Source organism: Saimiri boliviensis, chromosome X (genome assembly GCF_048565385.1).
Source record: "Saimiri boliviensis isolate mSaiBol1 chromosome X, mSaiBol1.pri, whole genome shotgun sequence".
NCBI classification, from domain to species: Eukaryota; Metazoa; Chordata; class Mammalia; order Primates; family Cebidae; genus Saimiri; species Saimiri boliviensis.
Window position 1 is genome coordinate 13,416,081 of NC_133470.1, and position 17,658 is coordinate 13,433,738.

Genomic DNA, 17,658 nt, shown 5'->3' on the forward strand with positions numbered 1-17,658 from the left:
CCTGGGTGACAGAGTGAGACCCTGTCTCAAAAAAAAAAAAAAAAAAAAAAGGAAATAAAAGATGGAGGCCACGATTACAGTGACATGGCCACAAGTCAAGGAACACCGCTGATTGCTGGCAGCCACCAAAACCCAGGACAAAGGGTATGGCAGAGATTCTCCTTCAGAGCCTCCAGAAATAACCTACCCTGTGGATGTGTTGATTTTATACTTCTGACCTCCAGGACTGTGAAAGAATACATTTCTGTTGTGTTTTTTTGAGCTACCCAGTTTGTGGTCATTGTTATGGCAGCCTCCAGGAAACTAATACAAAGACCAAACATTTGGCTTTAAAAAGCACAGAAGTGGGGCCAGGCGCGGTGGCTCACACCTGTAATCCCAGCACTTTGGGAGGCCAAAGCAAGCGGATCACAATGTCAGGTCTTGGCCAACATGGTGAAACCCCGTCTCTACTAAAAATACAAAAATTAGCTGGGCGTGGTAGCGCACGCCTGTAATCCCAGCTATTTGGAAGGCTGAGGCAGGAGAATCACTTGAACCCGGGAGGGGCAGGTTGCAGTGAGCCAGGATCGTGCCACTGCACTCTAGCCTGGCAAGAGTAAGACTCTGTCTCAAAAAAAGAAAAAAAAAATTGCAGAAGCGGCCAGGCACATGGCTTATGCCTGTAATCCCAACATGTTGAGAGGCCGAGGCAGGAAGATCACTTGAGCAAGATGGCAAAGCCCCATCTCTACAAAAAATACAAAAATCAGTTGGGCGTGGTAGACCACGCCTGTGGTCCCAGCTACTGAAGGTCAGCCCAGGAGGTCGAGGCTGCAGTGAGCCGAGACTATACCACTGCACTCTAGCCTGGGCAACAAGCAAGACCCCATGCCAAAAAAAAAAGAGAAAGAAAGAAAAAGAAAAAAAGCATAGCCGTATAGAGTATAACTTAGAGGTATTTCCAATAAAATAGTTAAAATATTAAAACTTCTAGTGCTTAAAGTGTATCAGCCCCAATTACTTAGGAAATTTTTGTGAAATAACTAGCACTTTAAGGACTCTAGAGAGCAGGGGTTTTAGAGAATCTAAGCTCAGAAACTGCTCTTTTTTCCCGATTCCACTTGCCCCAGAAAAGTCTAAAGCATTTTTTTTAATTGTAAATGGAAGTGCAAGAGAACCTCAATCTGATTAGTCATCTACCAGGGTCAGTGACTTTTGTCACCATCATATCATTTTAATTATGGTTACCAACAACAGCAACCAATATTTATTATAGCGCCTAATTCAACGGTAAGTCCTTACAGGGTTTTCTCATAATTGCCACTAGGTAGGCACTGGTATCCCCTTGTTACATATAGATGGGAGAACAAGCGAGAGAAGTTAAGTAATTACCCAAACTCACACAGCTGGTAGGAAGAACCAGGATCTCAATCTGGAACCTACATATGTAACAGCTGCACCTACTGGCTCTGACCTAAGCTGCCCAAATAGTCCCATCTCAACTACATTTAGTAAAAGAAATCAGGACCAGGCACGGTGGCTCACATGTGTAATTCCAGCACTTTGGGAGGCTTAGGCGGGCAGATCACCTGAGGTCAGAAGTTCGACACCAGCCTGGCCAACATGGTAAACCCCATGTCTACTAAAAATACAAAAAAATTAGCTGGACGTGGTGGGGGGCGCTTATAATCCTAGCTACTCAGGAGGCTGAGGCAGGAGAATCACTTGAACCCGGGAAGCAGAGGTTGTAGTGAGCGGAGATCATGCCACTGCACTCCAGCCTGGGCAACAGAGTATCACTCTGTCTCAAAAAAACAAAAGAAAGAAAGAAAACAAGTGACAGGGACTTAGTTTCCCTTTTTTTTTAAGAGACAGTGTTTCACTATGTTGCTTGGGCTGGTCTCCAACTCCTGGGCTCAAATGATCCTCTCACCTCAGCCTCCCAAGTAGCTGAGACTACAGGTACGTGCCACTGTACCCAGCTTAATTTTCATATACCTTCAAATTAGAGAAACTTTGCTCAAATTATTATGGTTGTCTGAAAGTTAGAATCTATCAAGGGTTTTAATAATGATGCTGAATAGTTAATGACTGCAGGATGAAACAAACGTTGTACAGCCACAATTCCCATTCAAAAGGATTTTCTTCAGGAAAAGTTAGCCAAATCGTAAAAAGAAGCAAAACAAAAAAGCAGAATAAAAAACCTGCAACATTTAAAACTAAACAGTTTTAAGGCCGGGCACGGTGGCTCACGCCTGTAATCCCAGTATTTTGGGAGGCCAAGGTGAGCAGATCACTTGAGCCCAGGAGCTCAAGACCAGCCTGGGTAACATGGAAAAAATCCCGTCTCTACAAAAAAATACAAGACTTAGCCAGGTGTGGTGGTGCGTGCTTCTAATCTCAGCTACTTGGGAGGCTGAAGCAGGAGGATGACTCGAGCCCAGGAAGCTGTGGAGATGGCACCACTGCACTCCAGCCTGGGCAACAGAGCGAGATTCTCGAAATAGAAAAAAAAAAAAGAAAAAATTTAAAATACTCAGAAACTAAAAAATGAACTAGTAAATAAATTGAAATCCTTCCAGAATTTTAAAAAAAAAAAATCCTTCCAGAATTCAAATTCCTTTAATTCGCTTTGGTTTATGTATAACAACAAAATTGAAGGCTCCAGAAATCTTCAAATAATAGAGCAAAGCACTTGTAACAGTGAGCTCCATCTTTAGACATATACAGACCAAAATGTGCACACATGCAGAATGCCAAACATGACACATACTTTCAAGTAGGTCTTAGTTTTACTCCCAAACTCAAGAATTATTAAAGATTATACAAGTAATTCCTTTCGCTTACCTCTCAGCCATATTTCTCCACTTGAAAAGCAAATTACTTGAAGAATCACGAATGGGCAGGTGCAATCTCTCCTTAAAATGTTTCACAATGCCTTGTTCCTCCAAAAGCACAGGAACTCGGTATGTGGAAGAAACATCATGGATACATATGACCTAAGTGATGATGAGAAATCACCATACTTAGTCAAATCAACTCAAATATGCCACAAGAATGAGACAAAATTCAGGAGACACTGGCAGTTTACTTATACTGATATCACACAGACACAGACACACACGCACACACACACACACGAAAAACCAGCAACCAAAGCTAGCATCAGAATTTGCACAAGGTTAGCTTTATTTAGTTAGAAAACTCTAATTCCAGAACTTTGGGAGGCCGAGATGGGCAGATCACCTGAAGTCAGGAGTTCGAGAACAGCCTGACCAGCATGGCAAAACCCCATGTCTACCAAAAATACAAAAATTAGCCAGGCGTGGTGACACGCACCTATAATCCCAGCAACTCAGGAGGCTGAGGCAGGAGGATTGCTTGAACCTGGGAGGCAGAGGTTGCAGTGAGCCAACATTGCACCATTGCACTCCAGCCCCGGCAACAAGAGCGAAACTCCATCTCAAAAAAAAAAAAAGAAGAAGAAGAAGTGTACACAAAACAATTGGACAGATCAGGTGTGGTGGCTCACGCCTGTAATCCCAACACTTTGGGAAGCCAAGGCAAGTGGATCACCTGAGTTCAGGAGTTCGAGACCAGCATGGTCAACGTGGTGAAACCCTATCTCTACTAAAAATACACAAAGTAACCGGGTGTGGAAGCGCACATCTGTAATCCCAGCTACTCAGGAAGCTGAGGCAGTAGAATTGCTTGAACCTGGGAGGAAGAGGTTGCACTGAGCCAAGAGTGTGCCACTGCACTCCAGCCTGGGTGACAATAGCGAAACCCTGTGTCACAAAAGAAAAAAACAGATTGGATGCAAACAAAATGGCACGACAACATACAAACGCAGAAGCGTCCATTCAATCTGCCATCACATTTTTCAAAGTAGTTCAGACTTCTGCGGTGACTCTGAGGCATCAGGCAGTGGGCTGTTCATCAGACGGCTTTCCAAGATGCCAAAAATCAATTTGATCGTTTTTAGAGTTCAGAGAACCCAGAGTTATAATCTGAAGAAAAGCTTTCTGCCAAACCTCACCCTCTTCCTGAGCACCATTTATATCACTCTATTTAAACTACAGGCAACTCCAATCCCTTATACCCAAGCCTTATTGGAATAAGAGAAGGAAAGAAAAAAGAAAAGCAAATTATCTGAATACCGAGGTGGAAAGTCCTGCAGAGCAGAGGACTTCAGCCCAAATCACAGTACGATTTCTGCACCAATGAAGTGAACTGAGTCCACTGATGCAGTCAGAAGAGCTAGTGCGAATGGTCCACGTGCTCATGTGTTTGGGGTGACTTAGGTAGAAAGGAGAAGTGAGTGAAAGCAGTAAGTGTTCGGGAAGGAAAGACAAGATAAAGACATGCTAAGAAGGCTTCATGTGGTTCTCTCTCTAGAGGTTTGACTGTGAATTAAAAGCCCACCCTGGTAGGCCAGGCACAATGGCTCATGCCTGTAATCCTAGCACTTTGGGAGGCCGAGGCAGGTGGATCACTTGAGCCCAGGAGTTTGACATCATCCTGGCCAACATGGTGAAATCCCGTCTCTACTAAAAATACAAAAAAATTAGCCAGGCGTGGTGGCGGGCACCTGTAATCTCAGCTGCTCAGGAGGCTGACATAAGAGAATTGCTTGAACCCGGGAGGTGGAGGTTGTACTGAGCTGAGATTGTGCCACTGCACTCCAGCGTGGATGACAGAGTGAGACTCTGTTTCAAGAAAAAAAAAATAAAGCCCATCCTGGTTTTGTGCCATAAGTTGAGTGATCATGCAAAGAAACATGCATCCTATCTCACTTAAAGGCTAGGGAGTCATGGTTGATCAGAGTCCCCCAGCACTTGCATAAATGCCGTGAAAAGTAATATGATCATTGAAGAGGGGCAAAACACTGGCATCAGCAGAAGTGCCTACCAGACAATAAAACCTAAAGAGCAGCACCAACCTGTTCAGGGTTCACGTGACAAAACATAGAAATCTTCTCCTTCACGGCCATCTCGATGGGTGTTGAACTTCGGCAGACAATCTGTCAAAGCCAGTTACGCATGCATTAGCAAACAGGATTCATTTTCAGCACATTCATTTCTTTTTACTACAAGAGACTTGACCAAGTATGTACTTGTTCACTTTGGGAATTCCACTGCACTATTCGAAATTGGCCTGAACCCTAATAAAAGTATAGTCAAATTCAGCACAAATTTATCAGTAAGAATTGGAAACATCGAGACGTCTCTGGTGAAGAGTCCAGGCTCACAAGTGTTGCTTCATTAACTATCAGAAAAGAGCTACATTGAGGTTGCAAACTTTTTATCAAAAGGGCCAGATGGGAAATATTTCAGGTTTGCAGGTCACACAGTCACTGTCCTGATCCTCAATCCTGGTGCAGTGTGAAAGAAGCTACAGATAATATGTAAATGAATGGGTGTGACTGCGAGCCAATAAAACTTCATTTACAAAAACAGGCACCCAAGCTGTGGGCCGTTATCCGCCAACCTCTGATGGAGATTATTGGTGATGACTGGATCACCTGCTATAAGGCCACATCAAAAAATAAAAATAAAAATAAAAAAAGCCACATCACTGTTTAGACTAAAAATAAGAGCAGTGGGCTGGGCATGGTGTAATTACAGCATTTTAGGAAGCCAAGGCAGGAGGACTGGTAGAGCCCAGGAGTTTGAGACCAGCCTGAGTACATAGCGAAATCCTGTCTCTTAAAAAAAACACATCGGCTGGTCCAAAGAAAGTGAGTTATCTCAATTGATTGTTCAGTCAGTTACAGATCGAACTACTTGTTCTACTCTTTCCCGGCTTCTCACTACTGCACTTGACCGGTCTTTAAAAAAAAAACACGAAGATTAGCCAAGTGTGGTGGCGTGCACACCATTATTCAAGAGGCTGAGGTGGGAGAATCATTTGAGCCCAGGAGGCAGAAGTTGCACTGAGCCGAGATCACGCCGCTGCACCCCAGCCTGGGTGACAGAGCCAGACCCCGTCTCAAAAAAAAAAAAAAAAAGAACAGTGATAACCCATCCTAGCAGAGTCACAGGAAAATCCTCAAGGTCTCACTTTCATTCTAAAGAATCCAGGAATCGTATAAATGGCAGGACATCACACTTGCCCAGCTATCAGTGTGGCCCATCAAATGAGGGCCTAGGGAAGAACAGATTGAAGCAACACTTGAAGCTAAAGGAATACGGCTTTCTCGGCTCCCAGATAGAAAAACTCATTGTCATAGGAGCCATTTGAGAACAACAAAGGACTTACATGATGATAAAGTGAAGAGCAGCCAAGAGCAGTGGCTCTCACCTGTAACCCCAAGCACTTTGGAGGCCAAGGCAGGCAGATCACCTGGGGTCAGGAGTTCAAGACCAGCCTGGCCAACACGGCAAAACTCCATTTCTACTAAAAACACCAAAATTAGCCAGTCATGGTGGCATGTGCCTGTAATCCCAGATACTTTGGAGGCTGACGCAGGAGAATCACTTGAACCTGGGAGGCGGAGGTTGCAGTGAGCCAAGACCGAACCACTGCACTCCAGCCTGGGTGACAGAGCAAGACTCCATCTCAAAAAAAAAAAAAAAAAGAGTGAAGGGCCTGCTCCCAGAGACCTTCGGGATAGACTTACCCACTGTCCTCAACTCACCAGATCTGGAGACAGGCCTAACCCCCTCAGTGCGCGAACGCTGTTTTGGGTGGGTTTGGTTTTTTGTTCTCCGGTAGCTTCGAGCTGAAAAGAAATGGGGTCCCATCAGCACACTGGACACCAGTTCCTATAGATGATTAATGGTGCCCCACTTTCACATGTGGGACACATAGACTATCACAGGAAAACTTATCAAAGTTGCTGTCCACATACTTATCTGGAAAGCTCACCTGTGGAACAAGGCTAACGTGGATATTACAGAAATTCTCTCTTCTCGCCTTAAACTGGAATTGTCTAAATGCTTCCACAAACGGCATTCCTTCGATGTCTCCAATGGTGCCTCCCAGCTGGGAATGGAAAACAAACAAAAAAAGACACAAATAACAACACATCTTCCACGATACACAAGCTAATAAAAAGAGTTCTTAATAAACCGAGCATAAGAACTAAAGTTAGATGGTTACACAGAGGTTTGTAAATATGTTCAAAACCACTAAATTGTGGCGGGGCATGGCAGCTCATGCCTGTGATCCCAGTGCTTTAGGAGGCCAAGGCAGGAGGATCACTTGAGCCCAGCAGGTCCAGGCTGCAGCGAGTCATGCTCATGCCACTGCACTTCAGCCTATGTGACAGAGGGAGATCCTGTCTCTGAAAAAATACTAAAATAAAAAATAAAACTTTATTAAAGATTTCTCAACGTGTATACTCTTCAGTAGCCCTCTGCTTCATTGAAACTAGCATTGAGGCCAGGCACAGAGGCTCACGCCTGTAATCCTAGCACCTTGGGTGGCTGAGGCTGGCAGATCACAAGGTCAGGAGATCAAGACTATCCTGGCTAATGTGGTGAAACCCCGTCTCTACTAAAAATACAAAAATTAGCTGGGCGTGGTGGCATGCACCTGTACTCCCAGCTCATTGGGAGGCTGAGGCAGGAGAATCGCTTGAACCCGGGAGGTGGAGACTGCAGTGAGCCAAGATCGCACCACTGCACTCCAGCCTGGATGACAGAGCGAGACTCTGTCTCAAAAAACAAAAAGGCTCTCAGGACCTGGCCCTTGCACTACTGAGTCTACAAGTGCCATCTGGTGCCCTCCCCACTGGCCTCTTGGATACTCCATGCTCTTCCTTCCTGCCCCTCAAGCCCTCCTACCCTCCTTCTTTATCTACAGCAACCTCTCTTTATCCTCTCTTTATCCTCCAGTCCAGGAGAAATGCATCCTCCTCGGAGGGCACACTCTGACCCCCCACCTAAAGCAGCCTACGTCCCACCAACCCTTGTCACAGCACTGTACCCATCCTAGAAACTCAGCAAATGTTGCCTCTGTTTCATTTCTGTCTTTGTTTCCTGCCTCTCTACCCCACTAGACTGTAAGCCCCTTGAGGACATGAACCCAGTACCCTGCATGCAGCACTGGGGGTTAGTTTAGTAGTCAGAACAGGACAGAAAGGTCCTGAAATTCAATATAAGCCCTACGTTACAGTGTTCTAATACCTGTCGCCAAAATTACAACAGAACCAAAGCCAGGGCTGGGGGCAGTGGCTCACGCCTGTAATCCCAACACTTTGGGAGACAGGAGTATCACTTGAGCCCAGGAGTTCGAGTCCTGCCTGGGCAACAAAGTGAGAACTTGCCTTCACAAAAGGATTTTTAAAATTAGCTTGGCATGGTGGCACGGTGCCTATGGTCCCAGCCACTCAGGAGGCTGAGGTGGGAGAATTGCTTGCAGTGAGTCATGATCATGCTGCTGCACGCCAGCCTGGGGTACAGAGCAAGACACTGTCTCTTTTTTTCTTTTTTTGAGACGGAGTTTCGCTCTTGTTACCCAGGCTGGAGTGCAATGGCGCGATCTCGGCTCACCGCAACCTCCGCCTCCTGGGTTCAGGCAATTCTCCTGCCTCAGCCTCCTGAGTAGCTGGGATTACAGGCACGCGCCACCATGCCCAGCTAATGTTTTGTATTTTTAGTAGAGATGGGGTTTCACCATGTTGACCAGGTTGGTCTCGATCTCTTGACCTCGTGATCCACCCGCCTTGGCCTCCCAAAGTGCTGGGATTACAGGCTTGAGCCACCGCGCCCGGCCCAACGCTGTCTCTTTAAAAAAAAAAAAAAAAACCTCGAAGAAACAAAAACATCACATGATGTAATCAGGAACTTGGGGGAGAGGGTGGAGAAGTGAGTGTAAGTACCCACTAACTACAGGGCACCAAAATCTAATTTTTGAAAATTATTTATTTTCTCTAAGGAAAAAAAAAAAGAGGTCTGCACTTAAACTAAACCGTATGCATACATCCTCTGTGTTTTGATGGAGGTCCTCTGGGAGTCAGTAATAGTGAATTCAAAAAGGAGGCCAACTTTAAACATTATCTGCTTCTGCCCTCTCGTGGTCAATAGTGGTACTACATTCTCCCTGCTAATTCAGAAATTCCTGTTACCATACCTCTAGGTCACCATCATCACGGGGTTCAGAAACCTTCAATATTACTACTGGAATAGTTTGAAGTTAACTGTTGCCCAAATAAAAGGGAAAATATCACCCATAACAATACTTTATGTTGAAATCGAAGCAGCAGCAAATTTATGAGACGTGTAAAGTTGTTTCTGCCTTTGTCTTTAATGAAAGGAGTCTTTTTTTCTTCTCCTTTTTTTATCTTTTTTAGAGACAGAGTCTCACTCTGCCACCCAGGCTGGAGTGCAGTAGTGAGATCATGCCTCACTGCAGCCTCAAACTCCTGTAAGTGCTCCTCCCGCCTCAGCCTCCCAAGTAGCTGGGACTACAAACCATCACACCTGGCTGTGTCTTCTTTTTTGGAAAATAAACAAGAAGAAAGAAAGAAATCTGTTATTCCTTTAAGACAAGCATAAATTATTTCAGATTCATGCCAAGATAACCCACGCTATTATAAATAAAAACTGTCAGCTCCACTAATCTGAGGACATTTCAACAGCTCCTCCATGCTTAAAACTAAAAATCAGGTTTGGCAGTCCTTCAAAAGCTTAAATGGTGCACAGACACTACTGTTGAACACAACTTACAATGAACCAAAGAGGATGGTTGACCACTAGCATCCAAAAAGCAAATATAAACATCAGGGTTATAATGGAGAAGGAGTTCTGTTTGTCAGTTTCTCTGTTTCCATGAAATTTAAAATCCAGCCAATGAGCTCCTGAAGAGCAGGAGTCAGATCAAGCTCAATCTCACATCCCCAGCAGCTGTCATCAGGGCTAGTACATATTAAGTGCTAAATTAATCATTGTGAAGGCAAACAAGTCAATTCAAGGGTAGAATAAGGAATAAAATTAATAATCTGACAGGCATGGTGGTAGTACACCTGTAGTCCCAGCTACTTAGGAGGCTGAGGCAAGAGGATTGGTCGAGCCCAGAAATTCGAGGCTACAGTGAGCTTTGATCACACCTGTGAATAGCCACTGCACTCCAGCCTGAGGCAACATAGTGAGATCTTATCTCTAAAAAATAAATAACCAGTAACTTTATCAACTCTACTGTTAAAAAAATGGATCTTCTACATTGTATGATATCTGCTAACACAATGATGATAATAATAATAGCTAATTTACATTTACTGAGCACTTCCTAAATGCCAGACATTGCAAAGTGCTCCATATTATTGCATTTAATCCCTGAACGATCCTGTTATTATCTTATTACAATATTATATTATTACCACACTATTACAAATGAGGACATTGAAATTGTGAGAATTTTCTAAAATTTTCTAGAATTTTCTAGAGTTTTCTAAAAGTCATACAGGCACTTACTAGATCTGTGACACCATTCTAAGCAATAAGTGTAGAGACTTATTTAATCCTCAAAACAGTGAGTTAAACAGGCACAGAGAAGTTAGCAAACTTACCCAAGGTCACTCCTGCTACCAACACCCCCCTCCTGCCCCCTGTAAGTGACCTTGCTAAGCTACAAACCCAGACAGTTTGCCTTCAGACTCTTAATTACTGAGGTATACAGGGTTCAGGTATATACCTGCAGAAATACGAACCGAGGCAGACTGACTCCAAGAACCAAACTGTTTGTTATTCTGCTCTTTTGCGGGGCAATTAAGCCAACTGACATTTAGAGGAGGAGGATATGGATTAACATTTTCATTCTGCACATGGAGAGGAAGGGAACAAGGTGAAGGAAGTGAACAAGCGGCAAGTTCAAATACTACCTTTTTTTTTTTTTTTTTTTAAATTCAGACAGAGTCTGACTCCATCACCCAGGCTGGAGCGCTGGTGCGATCACGGCTCTCTGCAGCCTCAACTGTCTGAACTCAAAAGATCCTCCCGCCTCAGCTTCTCAAGTAGCTGGAACTACTGGTGCATACCACCATGCCTAGCTAATTTTTGTAGTTTTTGTAGAGACGGGGTTTCACCATGTTGCCCAGGCTGTCTCAAACTCCTGGGCTCAAGCAATCCTCCCACCAAAGCATCCAAAAATGCTGAGATTACAGGCATGAGCCACCTCACCCAGCCACGAGTTTCTTTCTTTAAACAGCTGATACTAATCATTTATCACCTCTACCATCCGACTTCACTAACCCAGTGTCTCTTTACTTCCAAAGCACTTCGGAAATACTTTTCAAATAGCATGCACTAGAGTGTGGTTTGTTGTGTGTAGACAGGATTCTGAGGAAGCTCCCCCAGGGCAGAGACTGTGCCCATCCCAGGCCCCGGCACAGAGGAGGCCCTCACACTGGCTTTATCAGCAGCTGATCAGTCTCCACCAGCAGTTCACTGCATACCCAGGAGTATATATGACTATCTGTTTAATGCCAATCTTGCCCACTGACTTGTGACCACAAAGGCAGAAGCCATCTATGTTATTCCTTGCTGTGACCCCACCTCCTGGCCCATCGTCCGGCACTCAGGAGGGCGTGTGTAAGTATTTGTCAAATGAATGAAGATTAGATGCTCAAAGACCCAGCAGGACATAATTTTATAAAGAAAGTTACATGCTTGCCTCAATAACGCATATTTGGGGCTCCTTATTACCATCCACTGGCACCTTGGCTTGATTCATAACCCACTCCTGGACAGCATCAGTAATGTGAGGAACAACTGTAGAAAGAAGAATTAACACAAAAGTTTATTCCATGCTCATGAGAAAGTAATGTGCTTTAGACCTCCCCAATCACCTGAAAGTCACTTGGCAAGTTACCCAAGCTACAGTCCTAGTTTTTTAATTCCCACATTGCAATGCACGTGTGGTGATGCGATTTCGGCTTAGTCATTTGCACATTAGGCCATTTGTCTTGAAATCAACCAATCACAGAGAACAAGAAATAGCCAGCATGGTGGCTCATGCCTGTAATCCCAGCACTTTGGGAGGCCTAGGTGGGTGGATCACGAGGTCAAGAGATAGATACCATCCTGGCCAACATGGTGAAACCTGGTCTCTACTAAAAATACAAAAATTAGCCAGGCATGGTGGCACATGCCTGTAATCACAGCTACTTGGGAGGCTGAGGCAGGAGAATCGCTTGAACCCAGGAGGCAGAAGTTGCAGTGAACGGAGATCGAACCACTGCACTCCAGCCTGGGCGACAGAGTGAGACCCTGTCTCAAAAAAAAAAAAAAAGACAAAACAAAAGGCTGTACTCCAATTAGGTAAAGATAATATATGTTTCTCCATGACTTTTCTAAACAAAAGCTGAGAGAGAAACAGAGAGAGAGAGAAAAAAAGAAAAGAAAGATACATAGACAAAGGAGAACAATGAATGACAATACGTAAAAAAGAGGCTGGTCTGATGGCAGTGGGTTAGCAGAACTTTTTAACATTAGTGCCTCTAATGGAGGGTTGGTCTACAACCCACCACTGCTAAATTTGACTACCTTTAAAAATAAATTTAAAAAAGAAAAAGAGTGATGAAAATATAATCAGGAATGTGGAGGGTGAACTTGACACTTTTTTGGAAAACGAAAACACAACAATTTTAAAAGGATTAGAACTTGTAGAGCACAGGGACTGTGACATTTTCAGTTCTACTTTTTTTTTTTTTTTTTTTGAGACGGAATCTCGCTCTGTCGCCCAGGTTGGAGTGCAGTGGTGCAATCTCGGCTCACTGCAACCTCCGCCTCCTGGGTTCCAGCAATTCTCCTGCCTCAGCCTCCTGAGTAGCTGGGATTACAGGCATGACCTAACATGCCCGGCTAATTTTTGTATTTTTAGTAGAGACAGGGTTTCACCATGTTGGCCACGCTGGTCTTGAACTCCTGATCTCAGGCAATCCACTGGCCTCGGCCTCCTAAAGTGTTGGTATTACAGGTATGAGCCACTGCACCAGCCTTCAGTTCTACTTTTGAGAAGCACAAGGATGTTCAGCACACAGGGCTCTGACATGTCTATGGAATATAATACCTTGCACTGTTTTCCCCAGGTAATCGCCATGCCTCTCTTTATTGATCACATGCTGATATATCTTCCCGGTGGTGATGTTGTTGTCTTTGTAAAGACTAATATCCAAAAATCTTTCATAATTTCCAAGGTCCAAATCAACTTCCCCGCCATCATTTAAGACGAAGACTTCACCTAGGATTAAAAAGGCAAGGGAAAAATCAAATCTTTGCTTCCAGTACATTTTTCAAAGATGAACATACTTTTATCAAAAAGCTGGTAAAAGATGTATTTCTAAGCCATATTCTATCACCATCTCCTTGTTGGTGGAGAAATTAACAATTCAATTCTATCCCAGAAAATGCATCAGAAAATTCTCTTCATAGTATTCTATTGTGTTTTTCTCCTAATCTACTGAAACTCTGTCTTCAAAATTTAGCTTTTCCAAACTCAACATACACCACATGAAAAAAAGACTTGAAAACAGCAATTTTAAAAACAAACAGCATTTTACTTCAAAGCATCAGTATCCTTGGCTCTGGAATTGCAATAAGAAACTTTTACCTTGATTCTCATCTTGGTTAAAGCCACAATTAGACAGTAAATGACAAAGCAAGGCCACAGCTAACCCACAAGGCAACTTGATGAAAGTGAGAAAAAAGGCCTGTGTGTGCCATATGCTACCTGAACAACGCACTGTCAGAAAAGACAGGTGCAGAACTCATCATACGAGGACCACCCACTTTAACCAGACCGGTCTGTAGACCTCTATTGTCACTTCCGGGTGTTGACTGGGAGTCATATGTTTCTAAAGCCAACTTGTAAGAATTAAACCTCTCCCCCATTAACGAAACTATCATTTATTCCTACTGTTAGATGTACATAGGAAAAAGGACGGTTGACTAACCTACAAACGTAATCAGAAACCTTTTATATCCTCATTTACTTATCCATTCTAAGGTACATAACTGTGCTCTAGAAGATTAATTTTTAAGAGAAAAAGTAAATTGATATCACAATACTTTTTTTTATTTTTTTCAATTTTTGTTTTCAATCTTTTTTAGACAGTCTCGCTATCACCCAGGCTGGAGTGCAGCGGCACAACCTCAGCTTACTGCAACCTCCAACTCCTGGATCCAAGCAATTCTCATCACTTCCCAAGTAGCTGGTATTACAGACATGTACCACCACACCCAGCTAATCTTTGTATTTTTTTTTTTAATAGAGACAGGGTTTCACCATGTTTGCCAGGCTGGTTTTGAACTCCTGACCTCAAGTAATCCACCCCCTCCCCTTCGACCTCCAACCTCCCAAACTGCCTGGATTACAGGCGTGAGCCACTGCACCTGGTCACAGTACTTTTTTATTTCCCAAATTCCATTTACGGTTCAAATTCCACTTTCTCATGTAATCAAGAATCACCAATCTATGGAAAAGTTTTCCTTCGATCATCTTAACTTCTCACACATTTTCTTGGGTGAGGTTGGGGGAAAATGTCTGAAATTTCTTCAGTTAATTCAGGCCAAATCCAGTTTGGCAATACTCAGAGTATAGGGCAAAGATCTCAAAGTTTTAATTACCAAATTTTAAAAGTATGCACACATGAGGCCAAGCACAGTGGCTCACACCTGTAATCCCAGCACTTTGGGAGGCCGAGGCAGGCAGATCGTTTGAACTCACGAGTTTGAGACCAACCTGGGCAACATGACAAAACCCCATCTCTACAAAAAATACAAAAATCAGCCAGGTGTGGTCGTGCACACCTGTAGTCCCAGCAACTCCAGAGACTGAGGTTGGAGGATTACTGGAGCCTGGGAGATTGCAGTGAGCCAAGATTTAACCACCACACTCCAGACGGGGGAACAGAGTGAGACACTGTCTCAAAAAAGAAAGAAAAAGAAAAGTATGCATACATTATGTTCCTAGAAGAGAAAGATAAATTATAGATAGGACTTCGAAAACAGTTGATTAGATATAATATCATTGTAATAAAAATCCCAACAGATTTTTTTTAACTTGACAGTAACATTATAATTGGAAGAAAAACAGGTGAGATTGCCAAGACAATAAATAATCCCTATAAAGAACAATAGTGAGAAGATTAAAATAGATATGCAAACACGTAATAACATAAACAAATGCACAAAACCGAAATACTCAAAAGCTTTCTATATTTAGTATGACTTTGTTAATATTAGTAAAAATAATATGGTTTTAAAATATTAATTAAAAAGACCATTCACAAAGGAAATTAGATAAAATATTCAGAAATAAACCTCAAATAAATATGAAGAACACATATGTTGTCTTTTTTTTTTTTTTTTTTTTTTTTTGAGACAGGGTCTCACTCTGTCACCCAGGCTGGAGTGCAGTGGCATGATCATAGCTCACTGCAGCCTCTATTTCCCAGATTCAAGCAATCTTCCCACCTCAGCCTCTTGAGTAGCCGGGACTACAGGCATGCACCACTAGACCTGGCTAATTTTTTAAATTTTTTTGTAGAGACAATTTTTTATGTTGCCCAGGCTGGTCTCAAATTCCTGAGCTCAAGCCATCCTCCCACCTTGGCCTCCCAAAGTGCTTGGATTACATTCGTGGGCCACAGTGCCTGCCTTGGAGGACATATATGAAGAAAAACTAAAAATCTTAATTTAGAGACATAAAAGAATGTATCAATAAAATGAGAGCCATTTATAAAGTTCCTGAATGGGCCAGTCAATATTTTCTGAGCATTTAATTTTTCCCCAACTTAATTTATAAATTTAAAGCAATATCTGTCAAAAATCCCAATGCAATTTCTTATAAAATTTGACAAAATAGGGCCAGGTGCAGTGGCTCATGCCTGTAATCCCAGCACTTTGGGAGGCCAAGGCAGGTAGATCACCTGAGATCAGGAGTTCGAGACCAGCCTGACCAACATGGTGAAACCCCATCTCTACTAAAAATACAAAAAAAAAAAAAAAAAAAAAATTAGCTTAACATCGTGGTGGGTGCCTGTAATCCCAGGTACTCAGGAGGCTGAGGCAGGAGAACTGCTTGAACCCAGGAGGCAGAGGTTGCAGTGAGCCAAGATTGCGTCACTATACTCCAGCCTGGGCACAACAGAGCGAGACTCCATCTCAAAAACAAAAAATTTTGACAAAATGATTCCTAAATTAACCTTGAAGACAACAAACATTTTGAAGTTAAAAAAAGAAGGTCAGGCACGGTGGTTCACACCTGTAATCGCAGCACTTTTTGGGAGGCCAAGGGAGGTCTATCACCTGAGGTCCAGAGTTCCAGACCAGCCTGTCCAACATGATGAAACCCCATCTCTACTAAAAATACAAAAGTTTTCTGGGCATGGTGGTGCACGCTTGCAAGCCCAGCTACTTGGGAGGCTGAGTAGAATCACTCGAAGCCAGGAGGCTGCAGTGAGCCGAGATCATGGCATTGCACTACAGACTGGGCAACAAAGCAAAAGTCTATCTCAAAAAAAAAAAAAGAATTAATAACGAAAGTAGTCCTGACCTACTTGATAATAAATAGCTGCAGCCATTAAAATGGTAGTCAGGAATAGGCAAAGTGATCAAAGGTACAGAACAGAGTACAAAAACAGGACTAAATAAATACAAAAATCTAGTGTATGATAAAAGGTAGTATTTCCTTATTTTATTTATTTATTTATTAGAGACAGGGTCTCACTGTGTTGCCCAGGCTGATCTCAAACTCCTGAGCTCAAGCAATCACCCCACCTGAGCCTCCCAAGTAACTGGGACTACAGGCACACACCACCATGCCTAGCTAAAAGGTGGTATTTCAAGTCAGTGGAGAAAGGATGAAATCTTCAACACATTAGGAATAGTCGGCTAATCAGAAAAAAAATTATATTACATGCTTACCTCATACCAAATTAAATTCCAGATGTGTTAGCAAGTGCTAGAAGAAAATATATGTGAGTATTTAAATATTCCTGGGGTGGAGAAGCTTAAAGGTGACATCGAAGGCAGAAGCCATAAAAGAAACAGCTAATAACATTTAATCACATAAACGGTAAATTGAAACTTATCGGCAACTAACAGAGGTAAAATTAAGACAAATTTTCAAGCAATATATAGGTGTGATAAATATTAATTAATATACTTTTCATAAACTATTCTTAAAAATCATAGGCCGGATATGGTGGCTCACGTCTGAAATACCAGCACTTTAGGAGGCCAAGGCGGGCGAACCACCTGAGGTCAGGAGTTCAGGACCATCCTGGCCAACATGGTGAAACCTCATCTCTACTAAAAATACAAAAAATTAGCTTGGCGTGGTGGCGGGCGCCTGTAATCCCAGCTACTCAGGAGGCTGAGGCAGGAGAATCACATGAACCTGGAGGTGGAGGTTGCAGTGAGCCAAGGTCGCCCCACTGCACTCCAGCCTGGGCAACAGAGTGAGACTCCATCTCAAAAAAATAATAACGATCATTAAAGAAATCCAAAGAAACTTTGGTGTAACATATGACATTAGTTAATGAAGCCACACGACAAACAACCTCAAAATCTCTGCAAATTGCAAAACATTTATTTCTTCCTGTTGGAGAGCTCCCATAGGGGCTATGAGTCACTGTGAGTCTATTCTTTGTGTCTTCTCATTCCAGGACCAAGACTGAATGAGAATTCTCTGAAAAACAGGCTGTTCTCACAGCAGAGGGCAGAAGCA

The 17,658-nt window shown here is 43.0% G+C and overlaps 1 protein-coding gene across 7 annotated transcripts in view; it reads right to left on the reverse strand.

Annotated features, from left to right (window-relative positions):
* Positions 1-17,658, reverse strand: part of CTPS2 (CTP synthase 2) — a 229,871-nt gene that overhangs the window by 200,766 nt on the left and 11,447 nt on the right. For all 7 annotated transcript variants that reach the window (XM_074391693.1, XM_010336699.3, XM_010336700.3 and 4 more), the window contains 6 exons: positions 12,997-13,167; positions 11,599-11,696; positions 6,853-6,969; positions 6,623-6,706; positions 4,925-5,005; positions 2,830-2,981 (listed from right to left, as the gene is read on the reverse strand). In XM_074391693.1, coding sequence (XP_074247794.1) covers positions 2,830-2,981; positions 4,925-5,005; positions 6,623-6,706; positions 6,853-6,969; positions 11,599-11,696; positions 12,997-13,167 — 703 coding nt within the window. The remainder of the gene's footprint in view (positions 1-2,829; positions 2,982-4,924; positions 5,006-6,622; positions 6,707-6,852; positions 6,970-11,598; positions 11,697-12,996; positions 13,168-17,658) is intronic.